At 45.6% G+C, this 21,687-nt stretch overlaps 1 protein-coding gene across 7 annotated transcripts in view; it reads left to right on the top strand.

Annotated features, from left to right (window-relative positions):
• The window catches only part of KTN1 (kinectin 1), a 342,484-nt gene that overhangs the window by 90,589 nt on the left and 230,208 nt on the right, over positions 1-21,687 (top strand). For all 7 annotated transcript variants that reach the window (XM_029598255.1, XM_029598256.1, XM_029598257.1 and 4 more), the window contains exons 6-11: positions 53-169; positions 4,955-5,095; positions 10,544-10,650; positions 11,384-11,516; positions 21,241-21,316; positions 21,510-21,667. In XM_029598255.1, coding sequence (XP_029454115.1) covers positions 53-169; positions 4,955-5,095; positions 10,544-10,650; positions 11,384-11,516; positions 21,241-21,316; positions 21,510-21,667 — 732 coding nt within the window. The remainder of the gene's footprint in view (positions 1-52; positions 170-4,954; positions 5,096-10,543; positions 10,651-11,383; positions 11,517-21,240; positions 21,317-21,509; positions 21,668-21,687) is intronic.

The raw sequence follows: 21,687 nt of genomic DNA, 5'->3' as shown, positions 1-21,687 counted from the left end.
TTTTTTTTATTGTAAGTATCTGGTTACTTTTTTTGGCATATCTTCGCTGTAGGCTAATAAAGGGGATTCAGCTTTAGCCCTCCGTCAACTGCAAGAAAAAGAAAAGCTGCTTTCAGCAATAAAGGAAGATGCTGCAGTTTCAAAGGAGCAGTGCAAGCAGTTAACGCAGGTAAAGTAGCGCACAGAAGAAAAAAACTCTCTCTCTCAGAAATCTGCTTAAACCAAACACAACACTTAGGGCCTGCTTTTTGGCCTTATAGTAACATATTGACCTATCCTGTCTGCTCAGTTATGTTTCTTAGGTTTGGGGTAATGGAGCATATAAACTTTCTTATTCAACCTATCGCCAGTTCCCTGCCCGTGTTAACGCTGCCTCATCACCCAAACCCTTTCCCATCACTTCTTTCCCAATTGGTCCCAAATATGTCAAAAACCCATTAAAGTGCTAGCCTCTATCTCCTCCACTGGATTTGTTGTGTTTTACTATGATTACTACAAGGTCCACACTAAATTCAACATCTAGGTCCTCTTCCCTATCTTATTACCAAGTTTTCTAATCTACCGATTTTCAAAAACTAGTGAAGTCCTTGTCCAAAACATTCAACTTCTCCATGCCATTGAAGTTTTTTGTTTGTTTTTTTTAACCATGCAGATTACTTTTATGCTGCCTTGAAAGCCTGATAGAGCCATACCATTGCTGTTAAAATTGTAACCACCACTCCATGCAGGTTATCTGTTGGGATGGTCATGTTTCCCCTAACTTTCCATTTTTTTTTATAAATAAGGATCCTCTCTGCTTACCTCATAACTTTCAAGTTCATTACTCTTAGCTTCTTCCACCTTTTGTGGGACGTTTTCCAGGCATTCACGACTTTGAACAAATATATCCTGATGTTCCGGAGTCTCTTCCCTTGGAGTTTCATATCATGATCCCTTATTCTAAAACTTCCTTTCCATTGAAAGGTTTTCTTGTGCATTAATACTTTTCAGGTATGTATGTATCTCTCACATCTCCTCTGCTCCTCTCCTCTAGGGCAGGGGTGGTCAATGCCGGTCCTCAAGAGCCACAAACAGGCCAAGTTTTCAAGATATCCACAAGGAATATGCATGAAAGAGAGTGCATGCATTGTCTCTATTATATGCAAATCTATCTCATGCATATTCCTTGTGGATATCTTGAAAATTTGGCCTGTTTGTGGCTCTTGAGAATTGGAGTTGACCACCCCTGCCGTAGGGTATACATATTAGGTTCTAAAGGCTCATCTCATGGTTTGGTGCAGACACCACACCTTTTTTGATTTTCTGTCTAGACCAGGGGTCAGGAACCTTTTTGGCTGAGAGAGCCATAAACGCCACATATTTTAAAATGTAATTCCATGAGAGCCATACAATATGTTTAAAACTAAATACAAGTAAATGTGTGCATTTTATGTAAGATCACACTTTTAAAGTACAATAAGTCTCTGAAAATATTACACCAGGCCTTAAGACACCAATACATCTCCTATTAGGAAAACGGACCAAGTCAGGCTGCTATAGAGTCCTACACAGAAACTACACACCAGCAGAAAACCTCACCTGAATCACGTGCTGTCCCTCACCTAACATAGAATAAAGAGACTAAAACGCATAACAAGAAGCATGCAGACAAAAACTGAATTGGAAACTGCAACAAGCCAGAGTCTCTGTATGCAGTGTAACAAAGGAAAAAAGAAACATCACACATCCTTATAAAACAAATCAAGAAATATAAAATCATCAGCAGTAAAACTGTACTAACAAAAAGAACATATTTCGAAACAGCTGATGAGTGGAATATCCAATAATTAAAAACTCATATAAAACATTTCCAGATACCAACAAAATATTTCAAAATAGCAGACACAAAGATCCAGTAATGAAAAATAATAAGGATACAAAATTTTTTTTGCTCTGCATACCTGGGAACGTTTGATATCCAGGTGTCCTGAGATTGTTCTGAATTAGCAGGAGGTGGGGTGGTTTGCTTGGAACTTTCTCCTCTCTCAGTCACATACCAGCGCTCTCTCTCACACTGGCTCTCAATGACACACCTATACACACATGCTCTCAGTCACTCACATATACAAATGTTTTTTCTCTCTCACTTATATAGGCTCTTAATTACACATTTACACACATGCTGTCTATCTTTTCACGCTTACACACACACAGGCTTTCAATCACATAAATACATGCTGTCTTTTTCTCTCACACACAGACTCTCATTCACATGCTTACAAACATGTCCTCTCTTTCTCTCATTTACACACAGGCTCTCAATCACATACTCACATGCTCCCTCACCTAAATCAGCTCTCAATCACACAGACACACATGGTCTCTCTCTCTCATTTAAACACAGGCTCTCAATCACATACTCACATGCTCCATCACCTAAACCAGCTGTCAATCAGACACAGACATACATGATCTCTCTCTTACTTATACACACAGGCTCTTAATCATACATACACATGATCTCTCTCACACACAAAGGATCTCAATCATACACACATACTCTTTCAAACAAACAGGTTTTCAATTACAAACTTACACATACAGGTTCCCAATGGTAAACTTACATTCATGCTCTCTCTCTCACAGTCAGGATCTCAATCACAGACATACTCTCTTTCACATATACAGGCTCTCAATCATTCACATACATGCAATCTCTCACTCACACACATGCTTGCTCGCTCATTCATTCACTCTCTCTCTCTCCCCCCCCCCGGGAACTCGCGGCAGCAGCAGCCACCTCCCAACGCTAACCTCCTTCATTTTCAGCCCTCGCGGAGGCGAAGGCGGAGTCCCATCGGCCGCGGTTGAAGATTTTCATTTTCCTCCGAGCCGCGCTGCAGTCTTCTTCCCGTCGGACACTAGGGTGCCTGCGCGGGTCCGATGCTCTCCACTTCCTCTTCCGGGCCGCGGGGGGGGGGGGGGGAGGAGAAGAGAGCACGCCGACTGGAGTCATCCGGGTGCCTGCGCGGGAGTCATCGGGTGTCAGCCGGGTGCCTGCGCGGGAAGACCCGCGCAGGCACCCGATGACTCCAGCGCTGGCACCCGGCTGACACCCGATGACTCCCGCGCAGGCACCCGGATGACTCCAGTCGGCGTGCTCTCTTCTCCTCCCCCCCGCGGCCCGGAAGAGGAAGTGGTGAGCATCGGGTGCCTGCGTGGAAGAAGAGACCACGCTAGTGTGGTCTCTTCTTCCCGCGCAGGCACCCGATGCTCTCCACTTCCTCTTCCGGGCCGCGGGGGGGGGGGGGAGGAGAAGAGAGCACGCAGGTGCCGCTGACTCCAGCTGTCCTGCCGCGTTCCGCCCGGGCTGACAGCATTTTAAGCCCGGGCGGCGGAGGACCGGGGAGCAGCTGGGTCAGCGGGGAACCGCGAAGTATGGCGACACTTGTCTGCGAGCCAGATGCAGCCCTCAAAAGAGCCATATCTGGCTCGCGAGCCATGGGTTCCCGACCCCTGGTCTAGACCTTACTTATAGCTACAGAATGGGAGAAAAGCTTTAGTAAATCAGGTGCTTTATCTTTTCAGTTAGAGGCACTTGCTCATACCTGTCGCACTGTATTTGTATTAATTTCGTCTCTTCATTGGAAGCTCAAGGTGAGTTACATTCAGGTTCAGTAGGGGTCAGCAGCTCCTACATGCATGCCACAATGTAATAATGTTCTCGTTCTGCTCAGTACACTGTTCAGTGTGCTGTTTTTTTTTTTTTCTCTGTTGCCATGAGCTTTTTGAAAACTTGCTGGGCTGACTCTGCTTATTTCACTATTTATGAGATCAACACAGCTGGCTTGAGATTTTGAAAAATTCTTGCAGTGCTGGCACAGAAATTATACAGTGTTCAGAGCAGAGGGGCAGACTCTGTGCTGCAGTATTGTGCACCTCAGCTTCTCAGAAGGCAGCAGTCTGTTGGGAGGGAAGAGGAAGATAGAGAAGGGTTATGTATCTGGACTTGTCTGGCATTCCAATAGATTTTGTACATTTTGGCACGCTGCTGACCTCTGGTTCTAGTTCCTCTTCTCTTGGCATAGGTATAGTGGTATAATGGAATCCTTGTGCTCTCTTGACTTAAGCAATTGTAGAAGGCATGTCAGACAGGTTCTGCTTTGCCTTTCATGATAGCACTGCCTCATTCTTCTCTGCTCCACGAAACATCTATAGGGATTTGAAAAATCCTCCAGGACTTAATAGGAATGAAATGTATTCATCTTCTTCCCCTCAATTAGTTTTGAAAAGGGAAGTGACAAGACTACATGATGAGTCTTTTTTTTTTTTTTTTTTCTCTTGGCAAGTGCATACCTCCAGCCAATTTGGGTGCAGTCCTCCCTCTCTCCTCTACCCCTGCTCTAAACCTTTTTTTTCTCTTCTCTGGACCTGCTCCTCCATCCCTCTGGGCCCCAATATACCACTGCCAATTCCCCCTCTCATAGCTATCCCACCAGGTGAGAAAATCCACTTGTCCCTATTAAGTGGTGATTTACATTTTCAAAACTCTGGTTATCTTAATGATTATATTAATACTTTGTAGAAAGTTTTTACACTTGTTTTTAATGCATATTTAAATAGAACTGGTTTAAAAAGTGGAAAAAAAATATTAAAAACAAGTTAAATGTAAACATTTTTCTGAGTTTTATGTTAGTGGTCTAGGATTTTTTGATATAACTTGTATTTAGGAACACATGACCATATATATTTTGCCATATATGCTTTTGCGGTATATATGATTGTAAATATCAATACAAATTCTGCACCATCTCCTGTAATGCATCTGACTTGTGCTGCGCTGGCAAAGATGGTGGCACATATCTGCAGTGTACTGCAGCACTTTGTTTATCAATCTGTTAGCCTACATCAATAAAGCTTGTTTAAAATATTATAAAATTCTGAATAAAGAATGTATTCTGATATGCTTTCTAAGGAGCTCTTAGCAGAGAAGCAAAAAGGCAGTCTGCTTGAGGCCAAGGTGAGAGAACGGATCAGCTCACTAGAAAAAGAACATGCAACTTTTCAAAACAAGATGCATACCAGCTACCAAGACACTCAACAAATGCAGCTGAAGGTACTGTAAATTTTTTTTTTAGTAGTAGTGTATAGTCCTGTGAGTTTCATTGATTTACCCTGTTTTAGTCTGTAATATGCTAGCAACTTTTGTGAACGAATTGAACTGTTTCAGTATTACTTTTCTTTGTTATGAAATGCTAATTAAAAATAATTACGGAGGTCAGACTTTTGGATGTACTCTGCATGAGGACTAACTGGTCTGATGTAGCCAAGTTTAGCATGAACAGCCACTTCCTTTCCTTAAGGAAATGGCATCACTTCTTGTTTAGCGCAGTTTCTCCTATGTATGACACACTGGGTGGAGTGCATGATTGTTTTTCTAGAAAATGTGCTTATGTGGGAAGCCTCTTGTGTTGTCATTTGTTTTTCTTTTAAGGAGCGATACAACCTAGACTAGTGGTCTTCAACTTGGTCTGGTTTTTAGGATATACATCATCAATATTCATGAGAGAGGGGTGCATGTACTGCCTCCATTGTATGCAAATATATTTCACACATTTATTGTAGATACTTTGAAAACCAGATTTGTTAGAGGATCCCCAAGCACCTGATTGAGGCTTACTGATCTGTTTTACTGCTTATGATGCTAGTAACAGCTGCTTAGGTAGTTTGTCTGGCACAATGTATGGTTTTTTTGTGTTAATTTTGTTTCTTGGAAATTAAATTTTATATTCCTGAACATACCTAGATCAGTCCAGACAAGTGGGTTTATGCATCCCTACCAGCAGATGGAGGCAGAGAAGGAAAACTGAGGCACTGCTGCATAAGCTAGAGTGCCACCTGCATTCCCTCAGTATTTCTCTGTCTCCAGCAGACAGCAGAGCTGCAAACCTGCAGTTCTGACTGATTTGTGAGACTTTGAAATTTGGCATTTTGGATTCAGTGCTCTGAGGTGCTAGGTTCCTTTGGGCCATCCCTCAGATTGAGCTGGGCGACCGAGTGGTTGGATAACCCTGGCTGTTGTGGCCTGCTATCTCTGGGGAATTTGATAGCCAGGGGAATGGCTCCTTCTTGGTATCCCGAAGTCCCCTCCTGTCCACCACTGGCTCGATTCGGGGAAGTATTCCTTTTTTATTTTCTTGTTCTCTGAATTAAGCTTGTTTAAAAAAAAATAGGAGAAACAAGTTTGAAGGAGCCAGGAGATTTGGCCTATCATATGGTGCTGGGGCAGTTGGCCAGCAGGATCTTGGCCGATAGGAGGGAGATAGCAAGAGAGACTGTGTAAAATTAGTTTTCCCTGGTGGGGAGAACCTGTGGCAAGCACCACGAGTGTTGTGCGGTATTCGGACCATTTGCCATTTTTTCCCGTGTGCTGGAGTTGTTGGCGCGGGTGCGTATGGCCTGCGGGTGTGTATGGGCCTGCCTTGTGGCAGTGTGCTAGGGCCGACTGAATTCATGGGCTTCATGGTAGACAAGCCTCACGTGGAGGCTTGCAAGGCCTGCGAGCTCTGGTCTGTTTGCTTGAATTCTTGCTCCCTCTGTACAGGCTGTGTCGGGAGTGGCGGGATCTTCCCTTAAGACTTCTAAGTTCAGGAGGGCTTCCTGATCCATGGGAACTGAGGCAGGGGCTAAAGGGGAGGGTCTCCGTTGCTGCTGTTCCTGAGACGGATTGCAGATGAGGGGCCCCAGCTGATCGGGAACACGGGGGCTTCCCTCCCCCACTCTCTCTTGCGGGGCAGGAACCAGAGGAAGGTCAGGAGGGAGTGGATTCGGAGTCCAGTCTCCCTGAGCCAAGGGTTTGAAGGCCTATGGAGATTTCCCCCCAAATTTGTCCTGATGATGTACAAGGCCTTTCTGGCTAGAAAGAGTGCAGGGGAGAGGAGATCCAATGATAGAAGGCCAGGGCTGTCCAAGAGTCCTAGGCTGGCTTTGGCAAGCGGTTCTGGGTGTGTGCTGAAGCCCTTGGGGTTATGTGGCGTTTGTGCAGAGGGTGACTCTAGGGATCTGGGCGACTCGGACAAGATGCAGGAGGATGCTATGTCTCAACAGGGAGTGGACCCAGATGGGGGCAGGTTGTCCTGTTTTTACGAGGAAATGGGTCAAGATTACCTCAGACTGGTGTATGCTGGATGTTATAAGAGATGGTTACGCCTTAGAATTTTTGTGTCCGCTCAGGGAAGCCTTACTGCAGTCCCACTGCTCTTTTCAAAACAAATAGGAAGAGGTAGAGGGGACTCTTCAAAGGTTAATAAGCTTGGCGGCCATAATTCCAGTGCTGCTAAGCACACAGGGGTACCAAAGAAGGGGAGGGCGCCTTCTGCCCTATCTTGGATTTGCAGAAGGTAAATTTAAGCTTGTGGGTGCCGCGTTTCTGGATGGAGACATTGCGTATGGTGATTGCGGCAGTCCACAAAGGAGAATTCCTCACGTCTTTGGCTCTAATTAAAGCTTATCTGCATATTCCCATTTGAAAGGACCATCAGAAGTTTCTGCAGTTCGAGGTATTGGGCCAGCACGTCCAGTTTCGTGCTCTTCCCTTCGGGTTGGCCATGGCTCCCTGGACCTTCACAAAAGTGGTGGTGGCGACAGCCTTCTAATGAGAAGGTATTCTGGTCCATCCATATCTAGATGATTGGCTTATCTGGGCAAAGACTAAGCAGGAGTGCAGTCTATCTGCGCAACGAGTGATGAACACCCTCTGCTCTCTGGGTTGGGTCATCAATGTGGCAAAGTCACCTGGTACAGTCTCAATCATTGTAACATCTAGGAGCCTGCTTCGATACCCAGGAGGGCAGAGTGCACCTGACAGCTGACAGATTGTTGAAGTTGCAGGCGCTGGTGACATGGCTGGTTGCGTCTGCCAGGGTCTGGGATTACTTACAGGTCCTGGGATCCATGGCCTCGTCTACAGGGTGGCTCATGGAAAAGTGGCCCGCCTCCAATACTAGTGCCAGGAGGCAGGCTACTTTTTCTTGGACCACCCTTTGCTCACATGTGGCTGCTGCAGAAGGCGCTGTTCTCCAGATGGAGTCAGATGACTGAGCAGTTTTATCTATCATTGCTTCTTATAGCAGAATCCAGGTCCAGTCTTTCGTGGTGGCTGTCGAGCAGCAACCTGGAAAAAGGGAGTGGACCTGGAGGTTCCCTCAAGGGCTGGGGGAGAAGTGTGCCTGGATCGTTCTGCCCAGGGCTTTTGGTCAGTGGCAGAGATGTCCTGGTCCATCAATTGTCTGGAGATGAGGGCGGTGCGCAGAGCCCTAGAAGAGTTTCTGCCTTTGGTTCAGGGTCCCATGGTTTGAGTGTTTTTGGACCATGTGACAATGGTGGCATACATCAACCAACAAAGAGTCATGCGGTGGCTCGGGAAACTCAGCTATTGTTTGTGTGGGTGGAGCATTACCTCGAAGGAATTACATAGCAGGCGTAAAGGATTTGCAGGCAGACTTCCTCAGCAGGCAGCAACTAGATCCCGGGGAGTGAGAGCTGTCCCCAGAAGCCTGGAATCACATTTGTGCCAGAGTGGGGGTTTCCACCTCTGGATCTCATAGCAACGCGAGCCAATGCAAAGAGAAGATTCTTCAGTCACAGAAGGTAAGCCGGTTCAGTAGGACCTGATGCCCTAGTGTGCCCGTGGCCGAGGGGGGACCCTTCTGTATGTTTTCTTCATGGCCACTCATAGGTCGAGTGTTACGGTGCATAGAAACACATCCAGGGACAGTAGTGCTGGTGGTGCCTGAATGGCTGCAGCGTCCATGGTTAGCAGATCTGGTGTATCTGGTGGTGGATGAAACTCTTGGGCTGGCTCATCTGCTGGGATTATTGTGGCAGGGGCCCATATTTTCAGTTCAGGAGGATCACTTTTGTCTTACGGCTTGACTTTTGAGAGGCGGCGCTTGCGCATGAAGGATATTAAGAAGCCTGCCTGCTAGTGAGGCAAACTAAGCAGAATATGAGGCACAAAGAATGCATTTCTAACGTCCATGTACTCCAGAGAGGAGTACATCTTTCCAGACTTGTTGGACAGACATAATTATTATCCAAAGGCCATGTACATCAGTTTTTGCATGGTGCAGCTCTAATATCTATAACATACCCAGACCTTCTTGCTTTGGATAATAGGAAACTAGTTCATTCCTAGCACAGTTTGAACAGATTTTCAGAACAAATTGTAGCTGTCCTCGAGCTCAGAATCTTTTTAACTGTCATTCCTTTCAAGTGACACTTGCTGTTATGTTTTCCTCTCATTGCATTGTCATCCACTTAAAGAAATGTATGTCATGGTCTTCTATTCTCATCTTTGTAACCTGTGATTGATGTCTCTAGTAGGACAGAGCTTGGTCATTATGACTTTCTCAGCATGACAGAAATGTACTACTCTAAAATTAGTGTGTGATAGCTGCTGCTTAAAGATGGGCTTGCCAGCATCTTTTTTTTTTTTTTTTTAAAGTAAGGTTCAGTTTAGAAACCTAATTAGCCTCACAGCAGTACATAAAGGCATGACAAATGCTGCAGTAATTTGAGACAGATGACATGGTTGCTGCTGTCATTCCTCTGCTGTAAATGTGCCTCGATGCACCTGTTGGTCATGATCTGCAAAGGCACTGTCTTGGTCTGATGTGACAGATTCAAGATATAACCACACCTCCCTTCTCTAGTAACGTTTGTTACTATTGTGAAAGTATTTCCACTTTAGGATAATTAAAAAAAAATTTTTTGGCACATAAGTCGTAATTTATGCTGGGAAAACAGTGCACATAAACTATTTTCTGTGCATAAAATATGAATTATGCACACAGTGTGTTCGGCTCAGAAAGCATTTTTTTGTGCACATAAAGCATATTTTATGCATGGACAGCATGTTTTTTTGTGCACAAATCTTGTTCCTGAGCATAAGAGTACAGGTCCTGGCACCAGAACTCCAGTTTCTGCCTGTAGACTAACAGCCCTGGAAATTTTATTCCACTTTGTTCTAGGAATTGTTTCCAGCAATAAGAGAACAGGAGGTAAGTCAGTATGCCTGTTTGCCTTGGGAAGCAATAGCCTAACACATTTTAGGAAATAGTTTTTGAGGGGTCATTTGGTCTAAAGTATTGGTCACACATTTCTTGTTTGATTTATATGTGAGAACTTTGGCTCTTTTTTTTTTTTTTTTTTTGTATCTCAAGTAATAGAAAATGCCTTCATTAGCATGGAATTTCCATGCAAGGGTGCTAATTTAAATGCACATTGTTGTGCTCTCAAAACTCCTTGCTGCATCAGTAGTAGGTTTGTGTGTAAAAATTGTGCATGCAACTGAGTTAAACTGTGTGCTGTGCAGCGTGCACTTTGTTGCATTCGCCCCAAAGACAGGTAAAATAAAGACAAATTGGAAATCATTTCCTACCTAAAACTGGATTGCCTTTGAGGCACCCAAGAGAGATTGTTCTGTAGTAATTGTTCATTGTGTTCATGTTAATCATATTTTCAACATTTTTAATTAAAATAATTGTGAGATCTGTATCTTCAGTTCAAACAACTTCGTGAGCAGTTGGAGAGCCAAATCGCACACCTGAAACAGGAAAATGGTATTCTTCGAGATGCTGTTAGCTCAGCTACGAACCAGATGGAAAGCAAGTACGTAGTTTACAGCTTCTTGTTTATATGTGGGGACAAGATAGGGCAAATGAAGGTGTGGAGAGCTTTTATGTGCTAGATATCACTAGTATAAGCAGGATTTGTCATTCCCTTTGCAATTTCTGAAAACCAAAATGCTCAAATATATATATTTTTTATTTTGCTTTTTGTTTTTATAAAATATTGCTTCAGACACATCACAATACAGTAGCAGATTTCATGCAATGTCCTGGCTTTATAAGACGAGGTCAGGAGTATAATTTAGTAGGTGGTACTATTTTTCAAACTCAGAACTATCAGTAAGTTGACCTTCTTACAATGACGTGTACCCTTTGCATGTTCTTTTTTTAATTTTATTTTTACAATTAAACACGAGCAGCCGTCCTTGAGCAGAATCAGTAAATCAGGTCACATTCAGAGATCAGGGTTATCAAAATATTTGAAATGCAAGTTGTAAATAAAGCCCACGTGAAAAAGGAATTGCAGGAGAAAAGTAGTATATTTGGCAGGGAATCTCACTCTTCCTGTTTGCTACTGTGCTTTAGACATTTTCATGCTGTCTTGAATCTGTGTGGATTATAATTCGTAGGAAATTTAGTGCTGTCCAGAAGTAAAATGTTTTGATTTAATATTTAAATTGATGTGCCATAAATTTTTAGTGTTTGCATTTGGTACCTGGCTGATAGCACAGATCAGCTAAGCCACTTTATCTTTTACTTTGTTTTTGTTTTAGGCAGTCATCTGAGCTTAATAAACTGCGCCAGGATTGTGCCCGGCTCATGAGTGAACTTACCGAAAAGAACAATAAGCTAGCTCAGGAAGAGCTGCAAAAGAAGACTACAGAACAAGCCATTGCGCAGTTAAAGGTAACATCTGTGTACTTTTGAGCTGTGCAAAACTTATTTAGTACAAGTTGGCAAAACTGTGTCCCATTACTTCTGGTTCTTGGTGGGTTACAAGGTGGAACCTCTTCAAGAAAAGTCAAAGTAAAAAGCAGAAAAATCAAACCATAGGTTATTTCATCTGAAAACTTGCTTGACAGCATTTGTGGTATTAAAACTGAGAGCGAAATAATTGAAAAGTATGATCTAGGGGGCTCTATCGTTTTACAAAAAAAATAGAGAAACAAAAAAGAACAGCACTTTAAGTGCTTCCTTCTATGGAGTATATCAATGAAGAAAGCAGGCCAAAGTGTGTCTGGAAACATGTGGCACAGCTCAGTAAAGTCCAATAAAACTTGCCCTGTGGTAAAAGTCCAGTGATTTGTTTTCTTGGTCACAATCAAAAAGGTCAACAAACAAGCTGTAGATAACTGTTTAGTAGATCAGGGTAGGCAATATCTGTCCCAGAGTACCATAACCAGGTCTGATTGTCAGGATAACCACAATGAATGTGCAGGAGATATATGTGCATGCACTGCCTCCATTGTATGCAGATATATCTCATGCATATTCATTGTGGATGTCCTGAAAACCAGACCTGTTTATGGCACTCCAGGACTGGAGCTGCCTACCACTGCATTAGACTAACCTAATGGATTTGTGTGTCAGATCTATGCCAAAGCACAGATTTTGACAACCAGTCCCAATTGTATTAAGCTAGTTCAATAAAAAGGTATTCCCTGTACATGCCTGGATCAGTCCAGACTGCTGGGTTATGTCTTCCTTCCAGCAGATGGAACCAGAGAAAAGCTGGGGGGGTGGTCCAGTCCTTTCCCATGGAGACCTCTGGGAAGTCTCATGCCTCAGGTTCCCTGTACGTACCCGGATCAGTCTAGACCGTGTGGCCGCTGCGGAATGCGACGATCAAGGATCTCACTCTCAAGGCTGTGTTCCTGGTGGCCATCTGCTCCGCTCGGCGTATTTCGGAGCTGCAGGCTCTGTCCTGTAGAGAGCCTTATCTCCGGTTCTCCGATTCGGGAGTTTCACTTCGTACTGTGCCCTCCTTCCTTCCGAAGGTGGTGTCCGCGTTCCATGTGAATCAGACGGTGGAACTTCCATCGTTCTCTTCGTCGGAGCCGCGGTCTTTCCGTCTCCTTGACATCAAGCGCACTCTGAGGCTCTACCTGGAGGCTACGAATGATTTCCGGACTTCTGACCATCTCTTCGTCCTTTGGTCCGGTCCCCGGAAGGGATCTCAGGCCTCGAAGACGACCATTGCCAGATGGCTGAAGGCCGGCATTGCCGCCTCCTACATTGGGGTGGGGCGGACTCCCCCACTCGGCATTGTAGCGCATTCTACACGCTCTCAGGCGGCCTCCTGGGCTGAGAGCCGCTCGGTATCTTCGCAGGAAATCTGTAGAGCGGCCACCTGGAAATCGTTGCACACGTTCTCGAGACACTATAGACTACATCTCGCCTCGTCCGTCCATGGACACTTTGGCGAACAGGTTCTACGAGCAGGCCTCGCAGGACCCCACCCGGGTTAGGGAAGCTTGGGTACATCCCACGGTCTGGACTGATCCAGGTACGTACAGGGAAAAGAAAATTATTACTTACCTGCTAATTTTCGTTCCTGTAGTACCATGGATCAGTCCAGACGCCCACCGCATTTGGGTCCTATTCCTGCTCGACGGTATGTGGATGCGGATTCTGTTCCGCTGTGTCTCCTGTTACAGTAGTGCCCTTACTGCTGTTCTTTGTTTTTACGTGTTTCCAGTTTTTGTCACTGCTTGTCACCGTTCTCTTGGAGGTTGACACGCTATGTTCGTGCCCGCCCACCCGTTGGTGGGCGGGCACGGTCCCAGTTTCCTCTGTTAACATTCAGCGGCTTATTGTTGCCGTCTTGTTTCAACTTGATCCAAGCAGGGGGTTTCTATTTACTCGGGCTTTGATATACTCGATACTGAACTCCTGCAGAGGGGGTAGTAGTACTTAAGGTGACGCCCCCTCGAAGCTTTGGGCTGACTCCATCTGCTGGATTGGGGACATAACCACCAGGAACACAGCGGCCACACGGTCTGGACTGATCCATGGTACTACAGGAACGAAAATTAGCAGGTAAGTAATAATTTTCTTTTCCTCTGTCACTTAAGACCCCTGTGAAACTTCATGTCTCAGGTCTCTTGTCACTGGTCTCTTACTGTCGGAGAAGTAAAAGTGTTTACTTTTTATTAATCAGTACCCTGTAGAAGGACCTGCAGCTTACGGGGGAAGGAGCGGAGAGCAGTTTTCTCTCTCTCCCGCTCACAGCAGCCAGGCACAGAAGAACTTGGCCATTCCCACGGCAACTCCTCTCCCTCCTGATGTCTCTGTCGCCATTTAGTATCCACATGTGGAGAGCCGGCCTGCTGCTGCACAAATCGAGCCCGTTTCCTTGCCGGACGGGGGAAGGGATTCTGTAGTACAGTGGTTCTCAACCTTTTTTCTGTCGGGACACACCTGACAGATGGTTCTCACATGCGTGACACACTGACCCAAGATCGTCACAGGGCTAGATGTAAAAGTACAGTTTGCATCCACGGGAACCCTCCTGACCCACAATAATGGATGTAAAGCAGAATTATGACATTCCCCATACAACTCACCCTACAAAAAAGATGTTCTGGTGTCATCTCAGTAACAGCAACTCAAACTCCTTCTACTTCCAGGCTCAATAGCCCTACTTATGAAAAGACAGCAGTTTACCACCAATGCATGTCCTCTTGAGAAAGCACAACAAATAAGACTGATACAAATGCTTACATGCTAGTAAAATATCTCATCTCGGTAACAGACACAGAACAGACCTAACATACTCCCAGGATCTGTAGTAATGCACATAAACTAATCCACACACAGTTACACCTGTATTATGGAATACACTCAAACAGGAGCAACCCTATCTATGAAAAGGTAACACTATAAATATTAAATCAGGCCCTAAAAACCAATACACCTCTTATTAGGAAAACAGAACTAGCAAGCAGCTATAGATCCCCACACAGAAATAATTGTAAAACTATACTAATAAGCAGAATAAATGTTTCTAAACCGCTATGAACAGAATAACATCCAGCAATTAAAAACTCATAAAAACTATTACAAATTCTCCAAACACCAATAAAATATTTCAAAAAAAGCAGACACATCACATAATATTAAATTAAAATGGCAGTCAATCAAGAAAAATAAACTTAAAAAGCCACATTTACTTACCTCCTCCAGCAGCTCTCCTACTCCTCTTCCATGCAGGCTGTAGCACACAGCAGAAGCAGCAGTAGAGGCTAAGCTCTATACTCATGGTCCTCTTCCTTAATGCCCATGTCTCTCACACACACACACCATACCAGTCATGCCCCCATGACCAGTTTGTCTCTCACACACCAATCATCTCCCAAACAGACTTGGACACACACACCAGTCACCTTCCTGATCAGTTTCTCTCATGCCATACACACACACAGGCTTCCCACTCCCGTGTTCTACTTACATATACGGGCTTCTCACTCTCATAATCACTTTCTCTGTTACACACACACACACACACACACACACACACACACACACACACACACACACACAAGTCTCTCACTCCCATGCTTGTTCTCTCCACATGCACAGGCTTCTCATTCCCATAATCACTTTCTTTCTCTCACACACACACACACACACACCAGTCACCTGATCTCTCTCATGCATACACACAGGCTTCCCACTTCCATGTTCTGTCTTACATATACAGGCTTCTCCCTCACATGCTGTCTCACACACACCCAGGTTTCTCACTCCCATGCACAGGCTTCTCATTCCCATAATCACTTTCTCTGTTACACACACACACACACACACACACACACACACACACACACACACACACACACACACGTCTCTCATTTCCATGCTCGCTCTCCACTGCACAGGCTTCTCATTCCCTGAATCACATTCTTTCTCTCATATTCACACACACCAGTCTTTCTCTCATACACACAGTCACCTTACCAACCAGTCTCTCGCTGTCATGCATGCACACACAGGCTTCCCACTCCCATGCTCTCTCACATAATCAGGCTTCTCACGCCCATGCTTTCTTTCACACACATCCACCCCCCCCCCCCCCCCCCCCCCCAACAGCAGGCGTCTTACGCCCATGCTTTCTCACATACCCAGATTTCTCACTTCAATGCTTTTTCTCTCTCACACACACACATCAGTCACCTCCCTGACTAATGTCTCACACTCTCACATACACATCAGTCATCTCCTTGAGCAGTCACTTTCATTGTCTCACATATACACATACATCAGCTCTCTGACCAGTTTCTCTCACTCACGCACATGCTCTCAATCACACGCAGGCTGGCTGCTTCTTTCTCTCACTTGCTTCCTCTTCCCCTCCCCGAGCACATATGGTAGCTGCAGCAGCCTCCTCCAGCCCCCGCAAGCCAAGAAAGTAGAATCCCATCGGCCGCGGGAGGCTCATGCTGCTGTCTCCTTTCCCGATTACCGGCTGCTTCAATTGTTCGGGGGGCCGATGCTGCAGTCCCCACTGCTACTTTATCACGCGGCACTGCTCTTTCTCCTTCCCGCGCACGTGTATCACTTCCTGTTCCGGGTCACGGGGGGGCAGGAAGAAGAAAAGGCCAGCCACAAGTGCCACAGCTTTTTTTATTTATCTATCTATCTATCTATCCATCCCGGCCTTCAAGGTTGAATACCCTATCAGGTCGGTTTACATCGAACAGGGGTAGATCAGTATAACGTAACATAAGGAACAACTTTTTTATGATTGGCGGAGACAAAGCAGAGAAGCCAAAAGTTACATAATAACAAGGACCTTGAACTTGGAAGCTGGTTCAGCTGGAAAAAGAGAAGCCTTACGAGGGTATTAAATTAAATACGTTGTGAAATATCCGAGCCTAGTCTAGAGCTAGTAAGCTTCCCACTGGGCTTGAACGTGTTGATAGCCCGGCGGCAACGGCAGCAGAGAAGAAAGAGCAGCGGGAGAGACCGGGAGCACGCGACAAACCAGCCGGTGCTTGGCGACACACTAGTGTGTCGCGACACACCGGTTGAGAACTGCTGCTGTAGTACATCAATCTCCTCCGGCTTTGTGCCCCATGGGCTCTCCAGATTTGATCCTGGACCCTTAGGCGATACCCCTTCTCCAATTCCAGGGAAAGCCCCTTCTTACTTTACTATTGATTTTGTACTTTTATTACACCTAATTTAAGCCTGTGCCACAGACCTAGAGCCTGCCTCCCCGCCCGATGCGGCCCCTCCCCTAGGGGGGCCTTAAAGAGACAGGTTTTTTCTTCTAAGTTTGTATTTTTAATGCCCAAAGCTTTTTTAGAAGCATAGGGTGAATGACAGGAGGAGGGACCTACACCAGTGAAGGTCACCAGGCCATCAGGGGTGTTTGATCCCTCTAGGAGACAGTCAGGACGGACAGCTGTTAATTCCTCGGGGTCATTAACTCCTCATCCACCGTACCCTGGATCCACAGGATCTTCTCCTTGGGGATGGAGATGGGGACGTTGATGGGTCCGCCCTAGACGAGTTGGACCATATCATTAAATCGCTTGGGGTGGATAAAGTACATAAATTGCCGGAAGATAGTCTTCGGACTGCCAGAACTTCCCCGGTTCAGAGGGCAACGGCGTGGTCGTCAGACTAGACCAGTGCCTCACAGGACTCCCTCTTCAGGGTCGCACTCCTGGTCTCATTCCTTTCGAGACCGGAGACCAGCTCGGGACTCCTCTAAGCAAGGAGCTCCGGCTAAATCTACCGTATGAAACTTTGCTGGCCCACTCTTCGGGTGATGGTGATAGTCGTAGCATGCTTTTGGCGCGATGGGATATTAGTTCATCCCTGCCTGAACGACTGGCTCATTCGAGTGAAATCGAAATAGTCTTGCAAGGTTGCGGTGCAGTCTGTGTTGCACAGTCTACATTCGCTAGGCTGGGTTGTCAATTACGCCAAGAACCAGATGGCTCCGTCCCAGATGTTTCCGGGAGCATGTGGAATTTCTGGGAGCACGTTTCGACACATCTGAGGGCAAGGTTTCCCTGCCTCTGGTGAGGATGGAGAAGTTAATGGCTCAAGTTAGTCTGTTGGTCCTTCCTTTGCCCAAGGTGTGGGACCATTTGCAAGTTTTGTTCTATGGCGTCTACCCTGGAGTTGGTTCCTTGGGCCTTTGCTCATATGAGAACTTTGCAGAGGGCGGCGTTTTCCCTTTGAGATCCCAAGTCAGAAGGGTTCTACCTGCCCTTGCCGTTACTGGATCTGACCAGGGCCAGCCTAGATGGGTGATTGGTCCCGGATCACTTGCTTCATGGTGTGGACCTGGAAAGTCCCCAGTGGTTAATTGTGACAACAGATGCCAGCATGACCGGTTGGGGGGCGGTCTGTCCGTCCCGCTCGGCACAAGGTCAGTGGACACTTCAGGCCAAGTGGTCCATAAATCGGTTGGAAACCAGGGTGGTTCGGCTAGCACTGCACCAATTTCTCCCACTTGTCTGGCACTGAGCAGTGCGGATTCTATCCAACAATGCGGCCACTGTGGCTTACATCATCCGTCAAAGGGGTACAAAGAGTCGGCCGGTAGCCTCCGAGGCGGACAAGTTCATGGCCTGGGCGGAATGCAATCTGACCCGCATAGCGGCATCTCATATAGCCGGATTAGACAACTTCCAGGCGGACTTCTTCAGCCAACAGTGGCTAGATCCCAGCGACATCAACTGGACTTGCTAGCAACTCGGCTGAACGTCAAAGCGGCTCGTTTTTTTCAGTCTCAGAAGGGAGCACGAATTGGAAGGGGTGGGTGCCCTGGTTCTTCCATGGCCTTCTGACATTCTTCTCTACGTGTTTCCTCCTTGGTCATTGGTGGGAAAGGTTTTAAGGCGAATAGAATCCCACCGGGGTCCGGTTACTTTCGGGTTTCGGCGTAGCAGAGAAGGCTGTAGGTCGCAGAACTGATCGACCTAGCAATAGAGGGCACTTTGCGTCTGGGTCACCTACCGAATTTACTGCGACAGGGTCCAGTATATTTCGATCAGGCGGATCGTTTTTGTCTAGCGATTTGGCTTCTGAGAGGAGGCAATTGCGAAAGAAAGGCTATCTAGAGGCGGCGATTACCACCCTTCTGTATACACGAAAGGCATCTACTTCTCTCCTCTATGTTCAGGTGTGGAAAGTGTTTGATTCCTGGTGCAGTGGGTTGAAGGTGTCCCCACGGCAGGCCACGATAGTACACATTTTTGCCTTCTTACAGGACAGCTTGAAGAAAGGTTTGGCATACAGTTCACTCCGGGTCCCGGTGGCGGCGTTCGGCTGCTTAAGTGATAAAATGAGGGTACCTCCATTGCGGGACATCTGGATGGTGCTTGTTTTTTGAGGGGAGCTAAACATTTACATCCACCGGTGTGGGTGGTTTCTCCTTCATGGAGCTTGAATTTGGTGCTCCGTGGACTTTGCGGTTCTCCTTTTGAGCCTATCAAGCGGGCCACATTGAAGGATTTAACTCTTACAACGGTGTTTCTCATGGCTATCTGTTCGGCCAGACGCGTTTTGGAACTTCAGGCGTTGTCATGTAGAGAACGTTCTTACGAATATCGGATTCTGGAGTTTCTCTTCGGACTGTGCCTTCTTTTCTGCCAAAGGTGGTCTTGGCGTTCCGCATCAACCAGTCTGTTGCGTTACCAGCCTTTCCGGAGGTGGATAAGAGTTCTCCTCAGGGCCAGGATATGAGGAAGTTGGGCGTACGACAGATTCTCCTGCGGTATTTGGAGGTGACTAATGCCTTTCGACTGTCTGGTCATCTTTTTGTCATATGGAGCGGTCCAAAGAGAGGGTGTAAGGCTTCTAAGACTACCATTGCCCGATGGCTACAGGACGCTATTGCTTCAACGTTTATATCTCATGGGCGACAAGTGCCAGATGGTCTTAAGGCTCATTCTATCAGATCGCAAGCGGTGTTGTGGGCAGAGAGCCAATGTGTATCACCTCAAGAAATCTGCAGGGCAGCTACTTGGAAGTCTTTGCACACGTTTGCTAAGCATTACCGTTTGGATGTCCGAGCTCCAGATGTGGATTCCTTTGGCAGCAGTGTGCTTAGAGTGGGACTCTCGAGGTCCCACCCCATTTAGGGCAGCTTGGGTACATCCCAGCAGTCTGGACTGATCCTGGTACGTACAGGGAAAGGAAAATTGGTTCTTACCTGCTAATTTTCATTCATGTAGTACCAAGGATCAGTCCAGTCGCCCGCCCAGAGAGATATTGTCCAGGAAAGTCTGCTCAGCTTGTTTTGTGGTTTTCGATTACAGGTTTTGGCATCTTCGAAGTCTCGCATGAGCACTTATACATAGTTTTCGCTGGTTGTTTTATAAAAATAAATAAATAAATAAATATATAAGGAAGGTTTTTTCCTTGATCTAGTCATTGGTTATTAAATTTACTTCATTCTGCTTTGATATTGATTATACTGAAGGATCGCAGGTGGCACACCGGTATAACTAGGGGGTGCTTTTCAGCTTTTCTCTGGCTCCATCTGCTGGAAGGGAGATATAACCCAGCAGTTTGGACTGATCCTTGGTACTACAGGAACGAAAATTAGCAGGTAAGAACCAATTTTCCTATACTTATACTCTAATTCAATTGCCATGTTAGTTCCATTGAATACAATGTATTGAATAGAAAAAGAAAATTTGGCGCCGGCGCTACCTTTGCCCTGTCACATAAGGGCAAAGGGCCACCGGCGCCATTTCTCTTAACGCAGTCGTGGCCAGAGAGAGGGAGATTGCGCCGGGACTCCCCCACTGGACCCCAGGTAATTTAAAACATTTTGGGGGGGTTCGGGAGGGTGGGGGATTTGTTTTAAAGGTTCGGGGTGGGTTTTAGGGTTTTTTGGTGTGCCGTTTTCCCGCCCTCCCCGATTTACGATTTTTTAAAAAAACCAAACACGACTATCAGATTTCCCTCCCCCCCCAGCCAAAATCGATCGTTAAGACTATCGATCACACGATTCACACCCCTAGTAATTACTTATGCCACCCTCTTGTTTTTCTTCTTTGTCTTTTTCTTCATTGTTGCTGCTTTTGTTGTTTTTGTTACTATTCTTGAAATAATAAAAATATTTGAACTTAAATACAGTAATCAAACTCTAAAATACATCTCCAACATAAAAATACATTATATATAACAGTCTAAAACCATAACTCAAACCACCTCACTGGGAGGGATAATCCACAAGTCCATCTACTAAGCTCAAATTCCAAAATCCTATCCTATTAAAGGGAAAAAAGGTCCATTAAATAAGAGTCCAGTCCCAAAATGTGCAACTTGACTTAGAGCTGACCTGATAACAGATGTGGTGGGCAGGACCATAGATACTGACTGCTACTCAGATTTTACAGCAGCATGAAGCTTTTGAGATGTTGTGATTGTAATAAGTAGCTAATACTATACCTCTGATATATAGCAACTGTCCAAGACCATACTTTCCTTTATTGCTGATATTTCTCAACAGTATGCAAACAAGCTGGTTTCAGAATAGCATACTCTGTTTGTGAAAGACTAAACAGATAGTGAGGATTGGGGGATGGGGCAGTGAGAACTCACCCTAAAGGAATGTCTTTTTTTTTTTTTTCCCCCTTTCTATTTCTTTGGGTTAAAGGTTCAACAGCAAGATGCTGAGAGAAGAGGTGAGGAAATTGAGACGTATTTAAGGAAAAGAACAGCACAGTATGAAGGTACACGTACATCTAATATTTTTTAATAAAATTGCTTCTGAGTTTCTCCATGTTTTCCCATATGCAGTTGGTTACTTGGAGATGAGGACCTGTTGAATTTAATAGTTGTGGTGGTAATGTTCAGTTAAGAGTATCGTTTGAAGTTTAACTGTAATTGTGTGCATAGGTTTAAAAGATAGTTTGTTTATTGCAGACATACAGACTAAACTGCTGGCCAAAGAAAGTGAAGTCAAGAGCCTGCACAGTAAACTGACGGACACAATGGTATCCAAGCAACAGCTGGAACAAAGGATAATGCAGCTAATGGAAGAACCCCGGGTGGCAGAAGATTCACTCAAAATTCAGATGCAGGTATGATTCTCATGCGTTAG

This window comes from Rhinatrema bivittatum, chromosome 4 (assembly GCF_901001135.1).
Source record: "Rhinatrema bivittatum chromosome 4, aRhiBiv1.1, whole genome shotgun sequence".
Taxonomy (NCBI): domain Eukaryota; kingdom Metazoa; phylum Chordata; class Amphibia; order Gymnophiona; family Rhinatrematidae; genus Rhinatrema; species Rhinatrema bivittatum.
Note: the sequence above shows the minus strand (reverse complement) of the source record. Positions and strands in the feature narration are given on the sequence as shown.